Genomic DNA, 27,456 nt, shown 5'->3' on the forward strand with positions numbered 1-27,456 from the left:
TTACCATAAATTATCTTACATCACAAGAGGAATTGGAATAAAACGTAGCTTTTATTACCCTTAGACTAAAATAAGTAGAGGTAAATGATGGTTTAATATGCTCAAAAAATTATTGAGAAAAATAAACCAAACTAAACAAGAAAAAAATAAAAAAATATATATTAATACACCAGGAAGATACAGACATCTGGATGGCAAATCAAAACATTCTTACCAGATCAGACATGTAAGAGATGGCATGTACCTACTGCATCGTTGTCCTTATTAGTCCCTGCCTGTCAAATACGGAGAACCCGCCCGATAGGATGGCCCCGTCGGTAACCTGTCCCTAGAGGGGGCCGTATCCCTAAGCATGTCCCTCACTACTGTCCCAACATGACATGTTTCATCTCAAAACATGTCTCAGGGTAATAAAAGCAACGTTTTAATGTAATAATTATTCCAATTCCTCTTGTAATGTAAGACCATTACAGTGATTAAAAATTTAGGTAACAAGTGGTCTGGTATATAGGTAAGTTAGGTAACAAGTGGTCTTGTATATAGGTAAGTTATGTAACAAGTGGTCTGGTATATAGGTAAGTTAGGTAACAAGTGGTCTTGTATATAGGTAAGTTATGTAACAAGTGGTCTGGTATATAGGTAAGTTAGGTAACAAGTGGTCTTTCATATAGGTAAGTTAGGTAACAAGTAGTCTGGCATATGGGTAAGTTAGGTAACAAGTGGTCTTTCATATAGGTAAGTTAGGTAACAAGTAGTCTGGCATATAGGTAAGTTAGGTAACAAGTGGTCTGGTATATAGGTAAGTTAGGTAACAAGTGGTCTGGTATATAGGTAAGTTAGGTAACAAGTGGTCTGGCATATAGGTAAGTTAGGTAACAAGTAGTCTGGCATATAGGTAAGTTAGGTAACAAGTGGTTTGGCATATAGGTAAGTTAGGTAACAAGTGGTCTGGTATATAGGTAAGTTAGGTAACAAGTGGTCTGGTATATAGGTAAGTTACGTAACAAGTAGTCTGGCATATGGGTAAGTTAGGTAACAAGTGGTCTTTCATATAGATAAGTTAGGTAACAAGTAGTCTGGCATATAGGTAAGTTAGGTAACAAGTGGTCTGGTATATATGTAAGTTAGGTAACAAGTGGTCTGGTATATAGGTAAGTTAGGTAACAAGTGGTCTGGCATATAGGTAAGTTAGGTAACAAGTAGTCTGGCATATAGGTAAGTTAGGTAACAAGTGGTCTGGCATATAGGTAAGTTAGGTAACAAGTGGTCTGGTATATAGGTAAGTTAGGTAACAAGTGGTCTGGTATATAGGTAAGTTAGGTAACAAGTGGTCTGGTATATAGGTGAGTTAGGTAACAAGTAGTCTGGCATATAGGTAAGTTAGGTAACAAGTGGTCTGGCATATGGGTAAGTTAGGTAACAAGTGGTCTGGCATATAGGTAAGTTAGGTAACAAGTGGTCTGGTATATAGGTAAGTTAGGTAACAAGTAGTCTGGCATATAGGTAAGTTAGGTAACAAGTGGTCTGGCATATGGGTAAGTTAGGTAACAAGTGGTCTGGTATATAGGTAAGGTAGGTAACAAGTGGTCTGGTATATAGGTAAGTTAGGTAACAAGTGGTCTGGCATATAGGTAAGTTAGGTAACAAGTAGTCTGGCATATAGGTAAGTTAGGTAACAAGTAGTCTGGCATATGGGTAAGTTAGGTAACAAGTGGTCTTGTATATAGGTAAGTTAGGTAACAAGTGGTCTTGTATATAGGTAAGTTAGGTAACAAGTGGTCTTTCATATAGGTAAGTTAGGTAACACGTAGTCTGGCATATGGGTAAGTTAGGTAACAAGTGGTCTGGCATATAGGTAAGTTAGGTAACAAGTGGTCTTGTATATAGGTAAGTTAGGTAACAAGTGGTCTTGTATATAGGTAAGTTAGGTAACAAGTGGTCTTTCATATAGGTAAGTTAGGTAACAAGTAGTCTGGCATATGGGTAAGATAGGTAACAAGTGGTCTGGTATATACGTAAGTTAGGTAACAAGTGGTCTTTCATATAGGTAAGTTAGGTAACAAGTAGTCTGGCATATGGGTAAGTTAGGTAACAAGTGGTCTTTCATATAGGTAAGTTAGGTAACAAGTGGTCTGGTATATAGGTAAGTTAGGTAACAAGTGGTCTGGCATATAGGTAAGTTGGGTAACAAGTGGTCTGGTATATAGGTAAGTTAGATAACAAGTGGTCTGGCATATAGGTAAGTTAGGTAACAAGTGGTCTGGTATATAGGTAAGTTAGGTAACAAGTGGTCTGGCATATAGGTAAGTTAGGTAACAAGTAGTCTGGCATATGGGTAAGTTAGATAACAAGTGGTCTTGTATATAGGTAAGTTAGGTAACAAGTGGTCTTTCATATAGGTAAGTTAGGTAACAAGTGGTCTGGCATATAGGTATGTTAGGTAACAAGTGGTCTTGTATATAGGTAAGTTAGGTAACAAGTGGTCTTTCATATAGGTAAGTTAGGTAACAAGTGGTCTGGCATATGGGTAAGTTAGGTAACAAGTGATCTTGTATATAGGTAAGTTAGGTAACAAGTGGTCTTTCATATAGGTAAGTTAGGTAACAAGTGGTCTGGCATATAGGTAAGTTAGGTAACAAGTGGTCTTTCATATAGGTAAGTTAGGTGAAGAGTGATCTGGCACATAGCGGAGATGAAGAAGGAGCTGCCTGACATAGAGGAGATTTACAGTTTGTAATTAATACTTCAGAACAAATAAGTAGCTAAAGAGGAGGCAGACGTAGCCGTTGCAGCAGGCCCTCAGTGACATAAGAAGACACCAGTATTATAAATGGTACATGATACTTTAGGGCCCTGTTACACATTATATATTGGTGCCCAGGAGATAAAGCTATGTCTGTGTTTAGCAAACTTACAGTTAAAGTGGAACTCATGATACAACATACACAACTCTGCTTTCTAAATTCCATCAAGCCCTGACAGCCTGATAAACTTAAAGATCACCTGTAGCCTCACTTAACATATCTCTTTTAGTAACTACTAGCATTCTCTGTGTAATAATTCTGGAGCATCTGTTCTTATGACTTCATGTTATACCACTCTTCAGTCTTACTAGAATTTTATGAAGGAATTGCTAGCAGTATGCAATGAAAGTTAATCTGGATGTTACCAGTAACCTCGTAGCATTCTGGCTCATGGGTGTCTTAGCTGTAGTCCCTCACCTCACAGTACTATATTTTAATGCTGATCTCAGCTGGTCACTCTGCTGTCTGATTCTTCAAAAGTATTTGATTGAGAATGTCTTTGGTTATTCTCTCTAAAAGATCCTTCTTAGGAGCAAGAGCTCAGACATGTGCTTCCTCTCCTTCTTAAGGCTGCTCTGGAACTCCCCATCCTGGTAGGAAGAAGGACTACCAAGAGGTGAGGAACAGGATGGTTAGACCTCTTCCTTGCCATCCATTCCTTACTAGAAGTAATGGCCAAACATGAAAAATACAATAATACATAACAATATAAGACATAAAATTATATATCAAAATTGCAGATACCCCCAGGTCTGGGGTACTACACTAGCATGTATGGCACGCAACTGCTGAATGAAGTGATTGGCTGCAGAAACCAGATAGATGTATGTCGCATCATTGTTGCAGGAAAAGTTAACAAAAACTGGTGGGACCACCAGAACACCAGTGATGGTGCAGTGGGGGATTTAAAAGGTGACTAACCTTTGGGGTATTTTTTATTTTAGAAAATTTACTGCAGTTTTATTTGTAAAATTCTCTAATGCAACCAGTTACTTACACTGCATTATGAGAACTAGGATGCATCATTATATAACTAGGAGCCTGGGTAAGATGGGTGACAACTGTAGGAATGGCCATCAGAATCAAATATATTTACATACCGTATTTATCGGCGTATAACACGCACTTTTTCCCCCTGAAAATAGGGGGCAAATGATGTATGCGTGTTATACGCCGATATAATGTTAAGAAGCCATGTTTTTACATACCGGAGGTATAACATTAAGACGGCGCAGCGCCTGCCGCAGCTCCCTCCTCATGCACCGCCTGTCCCAGCTCCCTCTGTCATGCGGTGCCTGCCCCAGCTCACTCTGTCATGCGCCGCCTGCCTGTTCATTCATAAAGTGAGATAAGCAGGCAGGCGGCGCATGAGGAGGGAGCTGGGGCAGGCGTCGCATGAGGAGGGAGCTGAGACAGGCGGCGCATGAGGAGGGAGCTGAGACAGGCGGCGCATGAGGAGGGAGCTGAGACAGGCGGCGCATGAGGAGGGAGCTGAGACAGGCGGCGCATGAGGAGGGAGCTGAGACAGGCGGCGCATGAGGAGGGAGCTGAGACAGGCGGCGCATGACCGAGGGAGATGCCGGTCTGCGCCGTCTTAATGTTATACCTCCGGTACTACAGTAAGTACCGTACACTGTACAGCGCGTCTACAATTATAGAGATCAGATTGAATGTTTAACAGTTGCGGGGCCCGGTGTATTAGAGTAGAGTCACTGCACCGGGCCCCGCCATGAGTGTCCCCGCCTCCTCTCTCCACACTGATCCATCTGATGGGGGATCTGTAGATGACACTTATGGGGATCTGTGTCATCCACAGAGCCCTATAAGTGTCATCCTTTTACATTATTTACCTTTATAAGTGGTAATAATATTAATAAAAAAAAGTTCTGAGCTACCCTTATTATAGTTCTTTATTTGAAATTTAAATTTTTTTCCTGAAATTTCCCTCTTAAAATGAAGGTGCGTGTTATACGCCTGTGCGTGTTATACGCCGATAAATACGGTAATTATTCAATTAGAATTATTCTGTTTTAAATCATGAGAACAGAAGATGTATCAAGGACTTGGGAAAAAGCTGTTTAAGGAGCAGCACCTCTTACATAGGAAAATGTGGGAGCAAAATATTACTACTTGGCTTATGGCCATGAAGGGAGTATTTCAGAAATCCTCCCTTTTCACTCTGTAGCCTTTCCCCATCTGTGTCTCAGGATTAACCAGCTTAGGGATATATACTATAGAGCTGCATAGCAGGTCAAGACCCAGCAATTCCAGTCAAGTATGGATTTGACTTAATTGTTGTGTAAATTAACCAACTATGTCAAGAAGAAATCTGAGGAGCATTTCTCCCCCTTCTCTCATGTTCAGATCCTGTGAGTGGTGACAATGGAACTTGCTAAACGTCAGCTTTTATATCCCAAGCACTAGAAAATTGTAAGTATTAAGGTTTTACAATTTACTGCTTCCGAGAAAATATCGGTTTTACGAAGGTGGACTCTACATCCCAGGAAGGATTGCAGTCATGTGTCTGGTCACAAATGGCTATGATCTTCGGATGTGACTTTTTTGGGTGCATTTTATTGAATAATCTTATAGTAAACCCCAAAGCTAATATGTGTCTCATTTGCATTTGAGGAGCAGTTTAATTCAATCTATTCTTCCCTGTTGACGGCCATTTATATCCTGGGGAGAGGCTGACTCAAATGTTACTCAATGGGATATCAAAAAGTCCAGAAAAATGTCTTCTCTATGTTTCTTAAAAATTTAGTAACTTTATAAATATATTGGATTACTTATCATGTGTTCCAGGCTTGTTTCAAAAGGTGAATCCCCCAGTGGGCCCCTGAGCATGGGTGGGCCCCTAGTCCCCCACACCTTGCACAAGTGGTACATGGCACAGTAGATTGACTGCACTACATACAAAATGGCAATTTACAGACTTTGTGCCCATATAAAAAAAAGCTGGGTAGATTATTTAAGAGACTACCCATTATTATATTATGATATATAGATTACATTATATTATAGATGTATCGGGTGGCAGAGAAGGCTATTAGGCACAGGGGCAGGTCAGCCAGTATCCTCTTTCATTAGGGACCTGCCTTCTCGAAGACACTGCAGAGACTCTAGTCAATCGTCTTGAGCATCTTGCTGCTGCCTGTCGCTGTGTGAGCAGGAGGTATTTTACTGGTAGGCCCTAGACACCCCAGTCCAACATTGGAGCCAGTCGTCCATTTGTTAACAGACTCAACCTGATGTTCTGTGCTGCAGTGCATTACATAAGATTTGTTTCATCCTGCCTATATTACATTGTAAAGACTACACAGAAAACTACAATAGGTATTTGGGGTGGATGTTTCATAACGTAAAACTTTAAAGGGGATGCAAAATCCTTTCTTCAAGTTCTTCCTTTTACAGAAAACCATTTGTTACAAGACCTTCTGCAATTTAAAGAGATTGTGCAGGCTTTATTTATAATATTGATGACCTATTCTCAGGATAAGTCATTAATATCAGATCAGCGGTGGTCCGACACCCAGCACCCCCGCTGATCGGCTGCAATGCGCAGGTGTCATCTCCCTCCTCTCTTCCTGTTCACCCTGCTGTCTATGGCAAAGAGCATAGACAGCAGCAGCAGACAGGAAGGGAGCGCCGGCTCTTCATACAGCTGATCAGCGGGGGTGCTGGGTGTCAGACCCCGGCCGATCTAATATTAATGATCTATCCTGATGATAGGTCATCAATATTATAAAGCCCGGACAACCCCTTTTAATACGTGGTATAAATGGTCAAATGTGTGCCTGAGTCTTCCATTATATGCTAAAGTTGTTTAATGATATTAAAGTGAATGTATAATCAGAAAATAACCTATTGTTTAAAAGTTTTGTAAAATAATTGTTGGTGATGATATATTTAATTTTCCATATCACTATCTATATTCAAATAAATCCTTAAATCCTGCAGTTTTCGCACTGGCCACTAAGCCTAATAATAGGCACCACTTCCTGATCTGTACAGATCACTCTTCAGCAGTCATCTCATTATCATTATAGGCAGGATTATAATGATAGATGATGCATATGTATAGAAAAGACAGGATCCACCACTCACAATATGTGATTGTCACAGCTTATCTATTTTTTCCTTATACAATGACCCCTGCACAGATTACACAGCATGCCTAGAAAACCGCCCCAATAGAAGTCAATGAGGTCCTCTCTAGACCATTGTGTCTATGGACCATGTGGCTGCCGTAAAGGATAGCTTTGAATGCTGATAACAACAGCTCAGGCAAGATGGCTGCCCCTGTAATCATGTTCAGGAAATGGAATAAAAAAAAATCTATAATCAGATAATAAAAACAGATTAGAAAAAAATGTATCATCTCGTTTTAAGTAGCATAAAAAAAAATTATAGGTGACCCATACCCTATATACTCAACTGGCAGACCACGGTCCGAATCCAGACCCACTGAGAAGAGAGAAGCAGCAGAGAAAGAACCTGCCGTACAGCCAGTAAGGGGAAGAAGCAGGACAGGACCTGTGAAGTGTTCCAGCCAATCGATGTGCTGAAAACCGGTAGCTTTACCAAAACTACCAATCACTGGTAGGGAGGGAGGAGTTGGCTCCGCCTACATAGTTTCTACCCTGAGTGAGTCTGTGATGGCAGTCTGTGGATGTGCAGAGCAGGTTTCTTCAGCTCCTGCACTGGAGAAGTGGCTTCCACATGTAAAGAGGAGAGGTCTCCACCAGGTCAGGGCTGCAGGGGAGAGGATGGCTGTCCAGCATTGGGAGGAGAGGTCAGTGTGTTCACCAGGTCAGGGCTGCAGGGGAGAGGATGGCTTCCCAGCACTGGGAGGAGGAGGAGAGGTCCATGTGTTGATCAGGTCAGGGCTGCAGGGGAGAGGATGGCTGTCCAGCACTGGGAGGAGAGGTCAGTGTGTTCATCAGGTCAAAGCTGCACGGGAGAGGATAGCTGTCCAGCACTGGGAGGAGAGGTCCGTGTGTTCACCAGGCCAGACCTGCACGGGAGAGGATAGCTGTCCAGCACTGGGAGGAGAGGTCAGTGTGTTCATCAGGTCAGAGCTGCACGGGAGAGGATAGCTGTCCAGCACTGGGAGGAGAGGTCAGTGTGTTCACCAGGTCAGGGCTGCAGGGGAGAGGATAGCTGTCCAGCACTGGGAGGAGAGGTCCGTGTGTTCACCAGGTCAGGGCTGCAGGGGAGAGGATAGGTGTCCAGCACTGGGAGGAGAGGTCAGTGTGTTCATCAGGTCAGGGCTGCAGGGGAGAGGATAGCTGTCCAGCACTGGGAGGAGAGGTCCGTGTGTTCACCAGGTCAGGGCTGCAGGGGAGAGGATAGCTGTCCAGCACTGGGAGGAGAGGTCCGTGTGTTCACCAGGTCAGGGCTGTACGGGAGAGGATGGCTGTCCAGCACTAGTAGGAGAGGTCAGTGTGTTGATCAGGTCAGGGCTGCAGGGGAAAGGATAGCTGTCCAGCACTGGGAGGAGAGGTCAGTGTGTTCACCAGGTCAGGGCTGCAGGGGAGAGGATAGCTGTCCAGCACTGGGAGGAGAGGTCCGTGTGTTCACCAGGTCAGGGCTGTACGGGAGAGGATGGCTGTCCAGCACTAGTAGGAGAGGTCAGTGTGTTGATCAGGTCAGGGCTGCAGGGGAAAGGATAGCTGTCCAGCACTGGGAGGAGAGGTCAGTGTGTTCACCAGGTCAGGGCTGCAGGGGAGAGGATGGCTGTCCAGCACTGGGAGGAGAGGTCAGTGTGTTGATCAGGTCAGGGCTGCAGGGGAAAGGATAGCTGTCCAGCACTGGGAGGAGAGGTCAGTGTGTTCACCAGGTCAGGGCTGCAGGGGAGAGGATAGCTGTCCAGCACTGGGAGGAGAGGTCAATGTGTTCACCAGGTCAGGGCTGCAGGGGAGAGGATAGCTGTCCAGCACTGGGAGGAGAGGTCAGTGTGTTGATCAGGTCAGGGCTGTACGGGAGAGGATGGCTGTCCAGCACTGGGAGGAGAGGTCAGTGTGTTCATCAGGTCAGGGCTGCAGGGGAAAGGATAGCTGTCCAGCACTGGGAGGAGAGGTCAGTGTGTTCACCAGGTCAGAGCTGCACGGGAGAGGATGGCTGTCCAGCACTGGGAGGAGAGGTCAGTATGTTCACCAGGTCAGGGCTGTACGGGAGAGGATGGCTGTCCAGCACTGGGAGGAGAGGTCAGTGTGTTCATCAGGTCAGGGCTGCAGGGGAAAGGATAGCTGTCCAGCACTGGGAGGAGAGGTCAGTGTGTTCACCAGGTCAGGGCTGCAGGGGAAAGGATAGCTGTCCAGCACTGGGAGGAGAGGTCAGTGTGTTCATCAGGTCAGGGCTGCAGGGGAAAGGATAGCTGTCCAGCACTGGGAGGAGAGGTCAGTGTGTTCACCAGGTCAGGGCTGCAGGGGAGAGGATGGCTGTCCAGCACTGGGAGGAGAGGTCAGTGTGTTGATCAGGTCAGGGCTGCAGGGGAAAGGATAGCTGTCCAGCACTGGGAGGAGAGGTCAGTGTGTTCACCAGGTCAGGGCTGCAGGGGAGAGGATAGCTGTCCAGCACTGGGAGGAGAGGTCAGTGTGTTCACCAGGTCAGGGCTGCAGGGGAGAGGATAGGTGTCCAGCACTGGGAGGAGAGGTCAGTGTGTTGATCAGGTCAGGGCTGTACGGGAGAGGATGGCTGTCCAGCACTGGGAGGAGAGGTCAGTGTGTTCATCAGGTCAGGGCTGCAGGGGAAAGGATAGCTGTCCAGCACTGGGAGGAGAGGTCAGTGTGTTCACCAGGTCAGAGCTGCACGGGAGAGGATGGCTGTCCAGCACTGGGAGGAGAGGTCAGTATGTTCACCAGGTCAGGGCTGTACGGGAGAGGATGGCTGTCCAGCACTGGGAGGAGAGGTCAGTGTGTTCATCAGGTCAGGGCTGCAGGGGAAAGGATAGCTGTCCAGCACTGGGAGGAGAGGTCAGTGTGTTCACCAGGTCAGGGCTGCAGGGGAAAGGATAGCTGTCCAGCACTGGGAGGAGAGGTCAGTGTGTTCATCAGGTCAGGGCTGCAGGGGAAAGGATAGCTGTCCAGCACTGGGAGGAGAGGTCAGTGTGTTCACCAGGTCAGGGCTGCAGGGGAGAGGATAGCTGTCCAGCACTGGGAGGAGAGGTCCGTGTGTTCATCGGGTCAGGGCTGCAGGGGAAAGGATAGCTGTCCAGCACTGGGAGGAGAGGTCAGTGTGTTCATCAGGTCAGGGCTGCAGGGGAAAGGATAGCTGTCCAGCACTGGGAGGAGAGGTCAGTGTGTTCACCAGGTCAGGGCTGCAGGGGAGAGGATAGCTGTCCAGCACTGGGAGGAGAGGTCCGTGTGTTCATCGGGTCAGGGCTGCAGGGGAAAGGATAGCTGTCCAGCACTGGGAGGAGAGGTCCGTGTGTTCACCAGGTCAGGGCTGTACGGGAGAGTATGGCTGTCCAGCACTAGTAGGAGAGGTCAGTGTGTTCACCAGGTCAGGGCTGCAGGGGAGAGGATAGCTGTCCAGCACTGGGAGGAGAGGTCAGTGTGTTGATCAGGTCAGGGCTGCAGGGGAAAGGATAGCTGTCCAGCACTGGGAGGAGAGGTCAGTGTGTTCATCAGGTCAGGGCTGCAGGGGAGAGGATAGCTGTCCAGCACTAGTAGGAGAGGTCAGTGTGTTCATCAGGTCAGGGCTGCAGGGGAAAGGATAGCTGTCCAGCACTGGGAGGAGAGGTCCGTGTGTTCATCAGGTCAGGGCTGTACGGGAGAGGATGGCTGTCCAGCACTGGTAGGAGAGGTCCGTGTGTTCATCAGGTCAGGGCTGCAGGGGAAAGGATAGCTGTCCAGCACTGGGGGGAGGAGGCTTCCCTCCTTTGTAATACATTTGGACATGTGCTGCCAGCAAACATCTCCACTGTGTTATCTGTAGGCAGAACTGAGGACTGTGGACGATCTCCCTGTGTATGACCTGTATGAGCCTGTCTGAGCTGTGATGCACATGCCCCTAAAACACAAGCACTAAAGCCCCCCATAAAATTAGCCAGAGTGCTCCATAGTCAGTGAGAGGTCAGAGTTCCCTCTGCATGGCTGCATCAATAACAGCAGTGTCCCCACAGTTAGTGAGTGGTAAGTGGCCCTCCTAGTGGCCTGCTAGAAATATGGGGTTCTAGAAATGTGAGGTAAATAGGACTATTACTTTAGTGGCCCCCAATGAGTGTGCGGTACCCGCACCTCTTGATGTTTGGTCTGGACCTCCACCTCACAGCAGATTTAATTATGTAGACCTTTACAAAAAGTAGTTGAGTACCTCTGCCCTATAAGCTCACAAATCCCTGCAGGCCATACATGTTATGTATGCACCTTGCTCTGTACATAAGGGCATTGTCATGGTGAAAAGGGCATTCCTAGAATGGTTGCTATAAAATCTCAGTTGGCATTGGTTCCTATTACTAGATCTAAAAGGCCCAAAACAAGATAATCACTCCCAGAGCACTACAGCTCTGTTGGCACAATGTAGGATGAACTTCCAAGCAGAAGGTTTTCTCCTTTAGACTCCATCACACTGCTAGATGGTAGACTTCTAGACCTGTCCCGGGTTTCATATGATATTGCAGCTTAGCTTCATTGAAATTAATGGGACCAAGTTGTTTTTGGGAGAAAGCAGTCATGTTGTCCCAATTCTGAACAACCCTTTAAATGAAGCTGTGGAACTTAATCATACAGGCATTGACTTATTGCATTTAAGAAAACACTTGTGGCATTGCTGTGATTCATGTGATTTTACAGGTATTTCACTGGTTCTGGTTTTCTGCAGTTTCCATTTGAACTGTAGGGGTAAATGGCAATCAGGCCTTAGGGCTCATGCACATGAAAGTATTTTTTTTCTTCCGTGTCCGTTCCGTTTTTTTGTGGACTGTATGCAGAACCATTCATTTCAATGGATCCGCAAAAAAAAATGGAAGTTACTCTGTGTGCATTCCGTTTCTGTATGTCCATGTTTCCGTTCCGCAAAAAAATAGAACATGTCCTATTATTGTTTGTATTCCGGACAAGGATAGTACTGTTCAATTAGGGGCCAGTTTTTCTGTTCCGCTAAATACGGACGTCATCTGTATTTTTTCTAGATCCTTTTTTTGCAGACCACAAAATACATACGGTCGTGTGCATGAGGTTGTCTCATTTCAGCAAAGAACATTTATTATATAGAGGAAGTTAATACAGGGCACTTACTAATGTATTGTGATTATCCATATTGCTATCACATTATACTCTGTTCGTTTCCATGGTTACAACCACCCTGCAATCCAATAAGCTAGTGGTTTTTCCAATAATGTGAATGCACGACCACCACTGATGGATTACAAGGCGGTCGTAACTAGGGATGAGCGAATCGACTTGTTGAAACATCCGAAGTCGATTCACATAATACTTTGTTTGAATACTGTACAGAGCAAGCGCTCCGTGCAGTATTAGAAGGTATTGGCTCCTATGAGCCGAAGTTATTACTTTGCAAAGTCTCGCGAGACTTCGCATAATGACTTCATAAATAAATTTCTACTGTAAAAAAACATTTCCCGAACTCGGGTTTGGTTCCAAGGTACCACTTGAAACCGAAGTTATTATGCGAAGTTTCGCGAGACTTCGTGAAGTAATAATTTTGGCTCATAGGAGCCAATACATTCAAACAAAGTATTATGCGACTTCGGATGTTTCATCCCTGGTCATAACTATGGAAACGAGCAGTGTATAATGTGATGGGAAAATAAATCCAGACAGCAAAGGAAGCAACATGGATAATCACAATACATTAGTAAATGCCTTGTATTAACTTCCTCTACATAATAAATGCTATTCGCTGAAGTGAGACAACCCCTTTAAATAACTATTATTATTGCACGCACTTATATAGCTCTGAAATATTCTGCAGCGCTTTACACACATTAGCATCAAGCTGTGCCCAATGGGGCTCACCATCTAAGGTCCCTATCAGTATGTCATTGGAGTGTGGAGAACATACAAACTCCATGCAGATGTTGTCCTTGGTCAGATTCAAACCTAGGACTCCAGCGCTGCCAGGCACCAGTGCTAACCACTGAGCCACCATGCTGCCCAACAATCATAACAGTATTAAGCACCAGGGAAAACCCTGGGCAGATACTAGGGCCCACTGGACTTAGGTGTGCCCATGCCAATCTGGATAAAAACACTCTGCTTGTCAAGGCACCAGATGAGTCTGTCTCCCAAGTGCCCACAATAAAAGGTGAACTTCACATAAAGCCTGTTTTACTCATGAATGGTCAAACAGATATGAAGGTGTTTGGGGTTTGATCTAGCAGTTTTTAGAGTAATTTTATTATCCCATGCACTAGTAGGGCTTTTTGGGGTATTTATTATGATATTTTATTAGCTCTTTAAATTTAGCCATGACCAAAAGATATGCTGGTAGTGGACACTTTTTTTTACACCACATTAAAAAATCATCTGTCAATTAGATTTTCTGGTTCAGGCTTCATTGCCCTAACTGCAAGGGTTGGACCAAGTTTGGAAGTTACTCTCTATCTACAGGTTAAGGGATAACTAACTGGTTGCTGGGGGTTCAATCACTGGGACCCCCGCACAACCAGAGAATAGGGTCCTCCTGTTCCTCAGAGTGGCAGGTCGGGCACTAGTCATGCCGCATCATTACTTCTCTAGGGGACCACTAGGTGTAGCCGAGTACAGCGCACGACTATTTCCGGTGGTCTCATAGAGAATGAATAGAAGAGCAGGGCCCAGACCTGCCACTTCATCAGATTGGGGGAACAAGACTCCATTCTTGGGATCGGTGGGGGTCCCAGCAGTAAGGTCCCCAGCAATCAATAAGTATTGATGGCTAAACTTGGCAAAACCCCATTTTATTAAAGAGGCAATAGATTTTCTTTATGGAAAATACATAGGAGCTCTTAACCACTTGGCCTAATTATTAGTTAGTTTATGACTACCTTGAAGGGGTATTACCATGTAGGATATACTATTACATTGACAAGAGGGTCCCCCACAGATGAGGAATTAATGGCATATCCTAGAACTACACCGTCACTACCTATAGTAGTTTATACCTTTATGTAGGTAGGCAGATGAAGCTCAACAAAAGAAGAATATCAATAATGTTTTGATTGCTTTTTAGGTTCTTTTCTTCCACTATGGAAAGTGTTAATAAGACGCATTCTCTTGTGCACTTACACTGTCCTTGCAGCCACTATTTGGCATAATCCATCTGTATCCATAGGGTCCCATTCACCTGATGGATGTCAGAAGAGTGTCCTTTTCATATCCATTAGAGTAGTGTACATTGGTAAACTTTTTTCATCTGTATAGAAAAATTCTGCCAACTATACTGTTCCATAAAGAGGGATCCAGCATAAAGATGTATGCCACATGGTATACATTTTCTTAACCTAGAAGCATATGTACAGTACATCTATACATAGGCTGGAGCCATCTATTAGAAGTATACGCTGGGAAATCCTCCCAACATATAACTTCGATGTACAATGCAAACACAGGATGAATAGACCCTGATTCTAGATAAACCAAATGGTCAAAATAATGAAATTGTCCATACATTTTTGGCATTTCTTCCATTAACTATAGATATGTTTTGGATGATTTTGAATATGACAATATTGGGGTCATTTATTAAACTGGTGTAAAGTAGAACTGGCTTAGTTGCCCATGGCAACTTTCATTTTCCAAAGGAGCTCTCCAAAGTGAAAGGTGGACTCTGATAGGTTGCTATGGGCAGCTAAGCCAGTTCTACTTTACACCAGTTTGATAAATGACCCCATATATGTTTAATCATACATGCACATTGAGATGTGATCATAGTAGAACCCGCCCTAATTGTTTTCTGTATCTAGGTATATAAAGTTCATGACGTAACTGTATTCTCTCTTCTCTTCACAGTTGTTTGAGGTGGATTAAGTAATGCACCTCCGCCTTTATGTCATGGTGATCTCATACCTTTGTGCCATCAAAGCTGCCCCCTTCCAAAACCAGACCACTGATTTGGATTATGGCCCTGAGAACTCCTCCAACTCCACAGACCAACCACAGAACTTCTTTGAATTCACTGAGGGACTACATGATGGCTTCTTCCCGGATTTAGCAACCACATATCCTGATATGGCTGGTAAAGAATGGAACCTATATTCCCCAAGAGTGGCCCTCACTAGTCAGGAGCCCTCAGGACCTCCTCTTTTATTTTTGGCAGAAGAATCTATTTCACATTCAGAACAGGCCAACAGAACTTCTCGGGTGAAACGGGCAAGGGGATCTGATGCTATAAGCCCTTCTCGAAGAGGAGAGCTTTCTGTGTGTGATACTATGCATGTTTGGGTGACTGACAAGAGGTCAGCTGTTGATATTTATGGTAAGACTGTCACTATCCTATCTGAGATTCAGACTCTTACAGGACCACTCAAGCAATACTTTTTTGAGACCAAGTGCAACCCTGAAGGAGGTACTACTAATGGTTGTCGTGGGGTGGATAAAAGACAATGGTTGTCAGAATGTAAACAAAAGCAATCCTATGTAAGAGCGTTGACCATGGATGATAAGCTTGTGGGTTGGCGCTGGATCCGGATCGATACAGCATGTGTTTGCACCCTGCTAAGCAGAAGAGGAAGGACGTAAAATCAGAGAGGGCAGAGGGTTATCCCTCTCTGTGGTTTACTGTGGATAGGGAAAGCAAATGGAGCTCCTGTTTTCCTTAAGCTGTTTACAATATGGCATCATGGCCGACATCACACATTCCTGGAGTCATGCCACAAACACACTATATTTGGGGGATGGAGGAGTCTCGAAACTACAGCTGTCATCAGCAGTGGTTTAACTTTACCATGTTGAGAAAGAGCACAAAACTGGATGCAAAAAGACACCATACGGATCTCATAGGATGGGACAAAAATGTTCACCTCTCAGTGCTTTCTAAATTTAGTGCCTTTTTGTCCTGAATTTGAACAGTGTAGTGAACAATTAATCTGAATTCTATCGCAAGATGACCTGTGGACTATGTGTCCCTCTATGACTACATGATGGAGACATTACATAGATGATGCTGAAGTGGCAGAAGTTTTTAAATTAAAAATGTATTTGGATTTGATGATAATTTTGTAGAAATGGAGAATGTGTGTTTATTTTTGTCCTGCTGACAGGTACACGGCAGGTGACATTGTAAGCTATTATTATAAATTGGTTATTCTATTTGTAAATTTTATATATCTATAAATATATATATGTGTATATATATATATATTGAGAAATATAACTTATTGTCATTTCCTTTTTATGAACTGCATGTTACATCTTCCTATTTCTGCTTCTTTCACATCATGTTTTTTTTCTACCCAATATTTATTACCCTTTCCTATCATATAATTCCCAACCCCCCGACATTAGACTACTTGCTTTCATCTTTTTGTCATCATTGTTCCCATTACCAGATGCTGGGAGTGTATCAATGATTTGATGTATTACAGAATTTTCTGTATTTCACCCCCTGTTTTGATAAAAGGTCACATAAGTAGAAGTAAGCAACAAAAGAGACACCTATGGGCTGCAGAAGGTATTACACTACTGCTTACTAATGAGCATAACTTCAGGGTTTTATCCCAAAAATATGGGGTTAAAGCCTACCACCCAAACTTTAAAATTCACATATAGGGACAGATAACCCCAATATTGCACACCCTCGCCCACTCATGTCACACTTTCAAGGGGCTAGTTTAGTGGAAACCTTACACTTTAAATCTTCCTTATTTGGCCGAAGTAAACAGAACATAACATGCATGAAAGGGCTAACAGTAAAATCAGAACTCACCATTTATAAGCGATGAACAATTATAATGTTTGCATAAATGTATACATTTTTTACACCAGGTCGGTACAATATATGGATTTTCAGGTCACATCCTCTGAAGTCTTCCAGTATGCCATATTTAACTTGTGGATCTCCAGCTCTTGTGAGGTTACAACTCTCATCATGGGGTGTCACAGGTTGCAGATGGATGAAACTGTTCAGGGCTGAATGTCCTCTATACTTTATATAAACTGAAAACCAAAGAATTGTCGCCCCCTTGTGGACTAAAATATACATTTGTAAATTCACCCTGTAGTACAATAATATATTACAAGATAAAGGTTTAAAGTATAACCAAACGTGACATACTGGTTTTGAAGAGCATTACATAATATATTAGGGAACCGCATATCTGACAATTCCATAAAATGCATTTATTATTGTAGTTGTACCTTCAAACCCAGGACTTCTTCCACAAGAACCTGTGGCGCTGTGTATACTTCTGAAGGGTCCCTGGGGTGAAACGTGGATTTCCACAGTCCTAAAGTTTATCAGAATAATTTTGATACTAACAATGACAACATTGATACTTGATTACAATATTATAATATGGAATTGATGTTTATGCAATGGTCAGATATATTATTTAGGCTACTTTCACACTAGCGTTCGTCGGTCCGCTCGTGAGTTCCGTTTGAAGGAGCTCACGAGCGGACCCGAACGCCTCCGTCCAGCCCTGATGCAGTCTGAATGGAGCGGATCCGCTCAGACTGCATCAGTCTGGCGGCGTTCAGCCTCCGCTCCGCTCGCCTCCGCACGGCCAGGCGGACAGCTGAACGCTGCTTGCAGCGTTCAACTGTCCGCCTGGACGTGCGGAGGCGAGCGGATCCGTTCAGACTTACAATGTAAGTCAATGGGAACGGATCCGCTTGAAGATGTCACCATATGGCTCAGTCTTCAAGCGGATCCGTCCCCCATTGACTTTACATTGAAAGTCTGAACGGATCCGCTCAGGCATCTTACGCACTTAGAAATTTTTCTAAGTTATTAATGCAGACGGATCCGTACTGAACGGAGCCTCCGTCTGCATTAATATGATCGGATCCGTTCAGAACGGATCCGATCAAGCGCAAGTGTGAAAGTAGCCTTTTAACGTGATTCCAAACAGTATTTGTCACAATTATGTAATTCTTCTTAATAATAGGCAAAAACAAAACAAATGCAATATTGGGGGGATATATTTCAAAATCATTTGCTAATGGGCATGTGACATATGAAAGTTGGTATCTGATTGGTTGCTACTGACAACTGCTCCACTTTTACTTTGCACATGCCTTTTTTACAGCACAAACCATGTTTTCTTATCGTTTATGTATTGTAGTCCTTTTTTTAAAAGTGATTCCCTAAACTGGATATTAATGGTGTTTTCCAGGGTACAATATTGATGACCTATCAATATCTGAAGTCTGATTGGTATGGGTCCGACTCCCAGGACCCCCACCGATCAGCGGAAGAACGGCTTACGGCTTACCAAGCACAGTGCCATACATTGTATAGTGGCTGTCCTTGGTATTGCAGCCCAGGCCCATTCACTTGAATGGGACTGAATTGCAATTAGACCATGTAACCAATGAACGTGACCTCACTGACCTAGAAGAGGCGGTGGCCCTCAATGAAGTATTGCACCTCTTCAAACAGCTGATCAGTGGGGGTGCAGGGAGTCTGACATTGATGGCCTGTCCTCAGGATAGGTCACCAATATTTTACTCCTGCAGGGAAGGCGAAGAGATTGTGAGAGAACTGTGATCCGTAGGAGATAAGTAATTATATATATATATACTTTCTATGTTCATTTACTTTATCTGTAAACTATAAAATTATGCCTTCATTTTTAGTCATTACAAGGAATGGGATCAATTACATGTGAGCATGGGCCCGCTTAGAAAATACCAGTGGGGAAAAATGTCTGCGATTCCGGTGGTGTTCATTGAATATGCTGTACCCCTGTTATCAAATGACATGTCTGTATGATGTGGGGCCTGGTGACTATCCTGCTAATGTGGGGCATCTTAATGACCAAGACAAGTGTCATATGTGGAATTGGAAATAGCAGAATAATTAGGTTGGTAAAAATTGAACAAGAAACTCCATATTAGGGACTTGCATTATGGGTAATTCCATAATATGCTATTAATGGCAGTGATGTTGCTATAGGTGGTCTAGTGGTTGTAGTTCCACAAAGTCCACATGAAAGAAGAGCAGTGTAATAAGTGGTGACGTGATGGGGCTTCACTATGGATTCACAGTAATCTAATAACTGGAGACAGATTTCTGTGCAAATCCTGTAGGGGGTGGCTGGTACCCGTTTTTCACAAGTGCCCAGGACTCAGCATCTAGATCAGGGATGGCCGCCCTGCTGCTCTCCAGCTGTTGCAAAACTACAACTCCCACGATGCCCTGCTGTAGGCAGTCTGGGAGTTGTAGTTTGGCAACAGTAGGAGAGCCTCGGGTTGGCCATCCCTGATCTAGATACACAGGATGAACCCATAGGGGACTCTGTGTGATGCCATACAGTGCCTCCACATGACATTGTACTATGCAGGCATTCTTCCCTAAACTATGTTCCTAGGGTAAGCTCTGTAATATTTTAGTCTGTATAATGTGGCTTCTTATCTTGCTACTTATAGGGATTTCAGTGTTTGCACAGAGCTTGGGAGGATGTCTGACTACATGTTTGTTGACTGTTTCCAATGACGACCATCAAAATTATGAGTACAGTTTTGGGCTATTAAGGCCTCTTTCACATGAGCGATGCAGATTATGTCAGGATCAGTTCAGGGAAAAACAGACATTTTTGCACACAAGTTCAATCAGTTTTTTCTGCGATTGCAATCCGTGTTTCCTTTTTTCTGTCCGAATTGTATGTGTTTTTCGGGCGTGTGAAGACAAAGTGAAGAATAACAATCTACATCTTCTAGCAACCATCAGTGAAAAACGTATTGCATCTGTATGCCTTCCGTTTAGGAAGGAATGCGTGAAGAACGCATAATATAGAATATGCTGCAATTTTTCCTGAACACAGAGATGGTGCGTAAAAAACAACGCTCATGTACACTGACCCCTTGAATTGAATGGTTCAGGATTCAGTCTGAATGCTAAGCGTTCGCTACACGCAAGATATATGGATATGTGAAAAGACCTAATACAGACTACAATTCGGGATCAGTACAGACAAGTACGACTAAGGTCTCATGCACATGATCATATCGGTTTTGGTGGTCCGCAATAGCACCCTTGTGTATCCTACATTTTCCCCTTCTGCACGTCCCGTCCTATGTTAGGAATGCCTATACTTGTCCACAAAATGGAGGAGAATAGGACATGTTTTAGTTGTTGCTGGGCTGCAGAACGGACACATGGATGCGGACCAAAAATATGGTCATGTGCATGTGGCCTACATAAAACTAAAGAGTAATTTTTGTTTAAAGGTAGACATACCCTTGAAGTGAAATAGTTATTCTAGTGAAACTTTCAAGTGTAAGGGTCCATTCACACGTCCATGTGTGTTTTGCAAAACACGGACATCGGCGATGTGCGTTCCGCATTTTGCGGACCGCACATCGCCGGCACTTAATAGAAAATGCCTATTCTTGTCCACAATTGCGGACAAGAATAGGACATGTTCTATTTTTTCGGGATCGGAATTGCGTACCCGGAAGTGTGACCCAATAGAAATGAATGGGTCCGCAATTCCGTTCCGCAAAATGCAGAACGAAATTGTGGACGTGTGAATCGACCTTAAATGTGATAAAAATTTGTTACCCAAGATGTGATTTCATGACTTATGACAAGTAGTGGGGAAGATCTTATGTTTGCATTGCCCCTATACACATACAATCTCCCTATAACAGCCTATACAGACATGGGCATGTAAACAAAGCAGGGCATACCCACTTCTTCTTGTACTCCTGAAATGAGGTCACAGAGGCCTGATATTAAAGGATTTTCCCTTACAGTTTGCATGCTTGTTCTATTTAAAGAGGTATTCTAATTGCAGACTATGTCTACTATGGCCATGTCTACAGGATATGCCATAAATGTCTGGCAGGTTGTGGATCCCACCTCTAGTTCCCTGACTCTATCCCACCTCAATCCGTCCTGGTGGCCTCCGCATCCCAGCTGTGAGAGGTGGTTGGATTTACAGAAAGTACACTATTTTTGTAACTCCCCTAGAAGTGAGTTGGAGTTTTGGAAGCACCATAGAATAGTGAGCTTGGCTTTTTCCGTAAACCGTGCCACCTCTAACAGTCTGGATGAGGCAAACAGTGGGATGGGGTCAGGGGGCCACAATCTAGAGATAGTTATCCATCCTCTTGGCTATACTATAAATGTCTGAGCTGCGAATACCTCATTAACCTGATATGTTATAAGCAGAATACCGCTTTAACCCTATCCCCCCCCCCAATAGCTTGCTGGCATTGGACATTAGTTGGGATTTCCAAACACAATTCAATTTTGAATAGATGCAGGATGTTCTGTCTGAAAGAATTCCCTCTGTGTCTCCAGGATCAGTCTGTTCTTTCAATGAACCACACAGTGTCTTGTGGTATTATTGCTACTCCTTTTTCATATGTACATGAATTTTTGACCTTCTACTTCTTCAACATTTCATACATAACTTATTTGTGTTACTATTTTCTATGACAAATAGTCTGATAAGTTTTTTTGTTTATGAAATTCCTTTGAAATGGAAACCAAATAAAAACTTTATTTCCTATAGTTGTATTTTCTTGTTTTTTACCTTTTTGTATTATCAGATCTTAGTTTGTTCTTTAATTTAGAGTATTTTCTGCTTGTACCTTTTTCCCCATTGACTTTAATTGTTAAACCTACAACCGCTGTGACAGAGACACGCACAGGTCTGGTGCTTAAAGAGGTTGTTCACCTGTGGAGACCTTTTCTGCAGATCGCCCCCAGCGTGGCTGGACACGTGGTGGAAATCATACTTACCTGATCCCTGCTGCAGAGTTCTGGCTCTATCACTCCCCCTCAATGTCACAGGTCTCAGGACTCCCTGTGTCAATAATTCCCTCATGCCTCATGTCACTGGGTCACGTGATGCATTGGTGACGCATCACCTCTGCAGACACTCATTGGTTGCAGTAGAAATGTGACCCACATCAAACTAGATGTTGGCACAGGAAGACGAGTGGCCTGCTCCACCTGAGGTGGACCGATGAGGCGGAACACCAAGTATAATTCCCACCATGAGTCCGGACATTCTGGGGTGTGGGGGTCTGTAGATAAGGGTGAATAACTCTTTTAAAGAGACTTTGTCAGCATGATCAACCCTATTAAACCAGGCATACTGCTTGGTAGGGTTCATCATGCTGATTGAAAAAAATACCTTTCTTTTTCTGTATGCTAAACAGCTGCAAAGATATCTTATTTTTATTCATGTGCAAAAGTTGGAGCACCAGGGCGGTAGGGCTGAATCCTTGGAGCACTGCCTTTTAACAACCCTGTGGTCTGCACACTTCCCCCTCCCCTTGATTGACAGGGCTAGACATCAGCATGCTGAGGGCAGAGTTGTATCTTAGCATGTACATATCATATACACTACTTTCTATAGCATTACTACATTGAGAAGAGTGGGTTTCTATGCTCAGAAAGGTAATATACATATTACTGCTTTATTCACAGGCACCATATATAATTATAATGAAACCAGTTATATGTGTTAGCATTCTAAGTATGGTACTCTTATTTCTTCTGTATAGTCTTTGGGGGCATTGGGAAACACAGCGGGCACAGTATTGGGTGTAGCAGCAGAATAACACTGCTGGGGGGGTGCAAAAGTAAGGGAGATGTCTGTTTGGCAAACTCTACAGAGACGAGACATGGCTGAAAGATGTCATCATGGTGGTCTGCTCCTAATTGAGAAGATGAGAAGAGAATGTGTACATTAGGAGATGTCGGATATAACAGGTATGTGGTGCTGTTTACTCCTGTATTTTTGGCAGGGCTAAATGTAGTGTCCATCCAAAGATTCCATTAGCAATAAGTTGGGGAGGGAAGGTTGATTGGGGGGGTAGGACCAGTGTCGGACTGGGATGCTTAGGGCCCACCAGTAATATTCATTCTGGGGGCCCACTGTACAGCAACATGCAAATATTACCTGCCCACACAAAGGCAGACAAGATGCTATAAGATTATTATGATATATGATTATGGTGGTTTCTGCAACAACTTCAAAAGATGGGCCCCAAGGAAGAGAGGATACTGGCTGGCCTGCCTCTATTCCTAGAGGCCATCTTAACCTTTGGATGCGTCTATAATAATAAACTGGATAGTCTACCCAGTTTTTTATATTGATATATGTTATTTGAGATTCTGTGCTGGTGGACTAGGGGCCCACCTCTCTCAGGGGCCCACCGGGGAATTCCCCTGTTCCCCTGTGGGCAAGTCCGAGCCTGGGTAGGACGCACAAACATATTTCACACATATTTACCACACAGCGTGGGCCTGTTTTAAATTTCCAGGGATGAATTTCAGTTCCAATCCGGCCCTGGCTGTAGGCTTGAAATTGCCTATGAGAGTGCTGATATAATTGACATTAATAACTTTGGAACACTTTTACATATCCAAGCCATTTCTCATGACACATTGTACTTAATGACAGTGGTAAACTTGAGTCAATATATTTCACCTTTATTTATAAAATAATCAAAATGTACCAAAAATGTGGAAAAATTCAAAATTTTCTAAATTAAATTTTTTCTACTTTTAAAACAGTACCGTAATTCCTCATTAAATAGTTTCCGATTAACATTCCCCATATGTCTGCTTTATGTTGGCATCATTTCGTAAATGTCATTCAATTTTTTTAGAAGTTTAGAAGCAATTTTTAAAAAAATTTCAACAAAATTTCCAAAAACCATTTTTTTAAGCACCAATTCAGTTATAACGTGATTTTGAGGGGCTTACAAAATGGAAACCAACCATAAATGACCCCATTTTAGAAAGTACACCACTCAAATTATTCAAAACTGATGTTACAAACTTTGTTTACCCTTGAGGTGTTCCACAAGAATTAAAGGGATTCTGTCACCAGGTTTCACCCCTGTCAGCTAAACATATGCTGATGTTCAGGGCCTCATCACGATTCCTAATGTGGGCTTCTAAATGTGATCTGTAGCCTTATTTTGCTAAAAAACTGCTTTTACTAACCTGTCATTCAAAGAAATAAGGTGCCCAAGGGGATGTCAAGGGATCCAAGCTGCCGGCCGCACCCGCCGCCATTCGTGCCCAGCACCGCCTTTCCAAACTTCTGCGCCGCCTCCTAATCCTCTGTGTCGCCTCTCGCTCTCCCTCCCTCCTCCCTCCTCCTCCTGCTGTAAGATATCGCTCATACAGGGGTTGAGCGAAGTGCCGGCGCATGCGCACTTCACTGTAAGAAGCCAAATGGAGAAGTCCGCACAGGCGCATCAGGTAGAGCCCTGTGCGCACGCGCAAGATCTTACAGCAGGAGGAGGGGGAGGGAGAGCGAGAGGAGGCACAGAGGATTAGGAGGCGGCGCAGAAGTCTGGAAAGGCAGCGCTGGGCACAAACTGCGGCAGGTGCGGCCAGCAGCTTGGATCCCTTGACATCCCCTTGGGCACCTTATTTCTTTGAATGACAGGTTATTTTTAGCAAAATAAGGCTACAGATCACATTTAGAAGCCCACATTAGGAATCATGATGAGGCCCTGAACATCAGCATATGTTTAGCTGACAGGAGTGAAACCTGGTGACAGAATCCCTTTAAAGGAAAATGGAGGTTATATTTCAAAATTTCACTTTTTGGGTAGATTTTATATGTTAATCAATTTTTTCTTGCAACACAGCAAGGGTTAACAGCAAAACCTCAATATATATTACTGTGATTCTGCAGTTTACAGAAATATCCCATATGTGGCAGTAAACTGCCTTATGGGCTTGTGGCAGTGGTCAGAAGGAAAGGAGCACCATAAGGATTTTGGAGGCATATTTTGCTAAAATGTTTTTTAGGCACCATTTTGTATTTGAAGAGACCCTGATATACCCCTACAGTGGAAACCCTCAAAAAGTTACCCCATTTTGGAAACTACAACCCTTAAAGACTATGTTAAGGGGGGTACTGAGCACTTTGACCCCTAAGCGTTTTACAGAATTTGGAAACACTTGGCTGTGAAAATGAAAAGTTTTATTTCTTCCAAGAAAATGTTGCTTTAGCCCCAAATTTTTCATTTTCACAAGGGGTACCAGGAGAAAAAGCACCCCATAATTTGCAACCCATTTTCTCCTGAATACGGCAACACCCCATATGTGGTGGTAAACTGCTGTGGGGGCACATGGCAGGACCCAGAAGGGAAGGAGAGCCATATGGCTTTTGCAGCACAGATTCTGATGTATTGGTTTAAAGGGGTTGTCCAGGTTCAGAGCTGAACCTGGACATCCCTCCATTTTCACCCCGGCAGCCCCCCTGACATGAGCATCGGAGCAGTTCATGCTCCGATGCTCTCCTTTGCCCTGCGCTAAATCGCGCAGGGCAAAGGCATTTTTCTGAGTTCCAGTGACATACCGGGCTCTCTATGGGGCTGACAGGCAGCCCGGTGACGTCACCGGCTCTGATGGGCGGGATTTGGCTCTGCCCTAGCCAGTAAAACGGCTAGGGCAGAGCTAAAGCCCGCCCCTCAGAGTCGGTGACGTCACCGAACACACTGCTGGGCGGAAGTTACCGCCCGGCAGTGTGTTATTGAAAACACAAGAGCCTGTGCCCTGCGCGATCTAGCGCAGGGCACTGGAGCGCATCAGAGCATGAGATGCTCCGATGCCAGGCTCAGGAGGGCTGCCGGGGTGAAAATAAGGGTATGTCCGGGTTCAGCTCTGAACCCGGACAACCCCTTTAAGGGTGCCATTGGATTTTATTTTTTAAGTGATTGTCTTATGTGGGGGCTCATTTTTGTCGGGATGAGGTGATGTTTCCATTGGTACCATTTTGGGGTACATAAGACTTTTGATCGCTTGGTATTACACTTTTTTTTTGAGGCAAGGTAAAAAAAAAATGCTGTTTTGGCATAGTTTTTTTTTTTTTTTTTTACAGCATTCACCTGAGGGGGCATATAATGTGATATTTTTATAGAGCAGGTTGTTATGGACGCGGAGAAGCCTAATACGTTTATCATTTTTATTTTTGTTAAGTTTTACACAGTGAAAGCCTTTTTGAACAGAATAAAATCTTGTTTTTGTGTTGCCATTTTCTGAGAGCCAAATTTTATTTTATTTTATGGGGCGATTGTCTTAGGTGGGGTCTCATTTTTTGCGGGCTGAGATGATGCTTTGATTGGTATCATTTTGGGCTAAATATGCCTTTTTGATCACTTGGTATTACACTTTTTGTGAGGCACGGTGACCAGAAAATGGCTGTTTTAGCACTGTTTTTGTTTTATTAAATTTTTTTACGGCATTCTCCTGACTGGGTGGATCACGTAATATTTTTATAGAGACAGTCGATACGGACGTGGCGATACCTAATATGTCTACTTTTTTCTAAATTTTTTTACTTTTTTTGGGAAAAGGACGCTTTTTTTACTTTATACTACATTTTTTGTAAAACTTTATTTTGATTACTTCTTTTTTAACTTTATTTTTTGTCCCACTCTGGGACTTAAACTTTTGGGGGTTTGATCCACTTCTGTGTTGTAATGCATTGGCTGTAAGTGTATTACTCAATGTAATATGCTTCAGCCTGCTTCCTGTGAGATCCAGAGGGCTGGATCTCACAGGTTCATCACATGGATGGCAGCCACGATGCCTAAGGAAGGCATTGGGCTGCCGTCCAAGCCATCGAGTCCCCATCACAGTAGTACGGACACCCAGCAGGATACTGCACGTGCCGCGGTCAGTGCTGACCGTAGCAGTGCAAGGGTTAATGCACCGCCATACACATACAGCAGGGGTCCTTTTCCATATTCATGAGAGGTGGAGTTTCAGAGCCTATAGAAGAAAGAGAGCATCCATCTTAGAGGAAGCTGAGACTGAGGAACTATGTGAGCAGAGGATCCAATGGCATCTAGGTGTGGGAGCATACCTCAGTGACCAGAGCTGCAGCTAAGTGAAGCTGATCATGTCCAAGACCCTTATCCTGTCCAGAGGAATGAGGACTGCTTCTAGGAACGCTGGTGAGAGCTGAGGGGCAAAGCAACATACTCTGCGGGACCGCATGCTTGTTGGAGAGGCATTTGTTCTGTTCAGAGTCACCAGCGGATGCACGCACCTCATTACAGTGTTGGCGTCTAGAGACTGAGACCAGGCCTGTAGTTAGTTAGTTAGGGTCTCTGTTTGCATCAGGCCACAAGTGTTGCTACTGTTCATTGCACGGACTCCATAACTTAAAGGGACATTTTATATTGGAGAGCTGATAAACTCCCCACAAACTCAAGCCAGGCTGGTGTTTTGCTCAGGAGGAATACTCAGACACGTGCTACAAGACCAGTTATGGGAGGGGGAATCCTGTAAAGCATTGCAAGATTGTAAGCTGTTGTGCTTCACCGCAGACTAGCCCGCACCACACACCCAAACAATTGTTCTTGTTTTTTTAGGGTAATCACAGGTAAGCTGTGGAAGTTTAGTTGTGCCCATCAGTAGGTAAATTCCAGCACTTTCCTCCTGCATCCATCGAAGGGTGCTGTGCTGTGCTGTGCAGTACAAGGGTATCAGCCTTCGGGCTGGGTGTATGTAAATTTATTGTATGTTTCCGGCACTTGTGGTTGTGTTTATT

At 44.0% G+C, this 27,456-nt stretch overlaps 1 protein-coding gene across 1 annotated transcript in view; it reads left to right on the forward strand.

The window, feature by feature from the left end:
* LOC122926692 (neurotrophin-4-like) overlaps nt 1-17,323 on the forward strand; it is a 109,597-nt gene extending 92,274 nt beyond the window's left edge. The window contains exon 2 of the mRNA XM_044278155.1: nt 14,762-17,323. Within this exon, the coding sequence (XP_044134090.1) occupies nt 14,783-15,490 (708 nt within the window). The 5' untranslated portion in view covers nt 14,762-14,782 and the 3' untranslated portion in view covers nt 15,491-17,323. The remainder of the gene's footprint in view (nt 1-14,761) is intronic.
* Nucleotides 17,324-27,456: the final 10,133 nt, after the last annotated feature.

Source organism: Bufo gargarizans, chromosome 2 (assembly GCF_014858855.1).
Source record: "Bufo gargarizans isolate SCDJY-AF-19 chromosome 2, ASM1485885v1, whole genome shotgun sequence".
NCBI classification, from domain to species: Eukaryota; Metazoa; Chordata; class Amphibia; order Anura; family Bufonidae; genus Bufo; species Bufo gargarizans.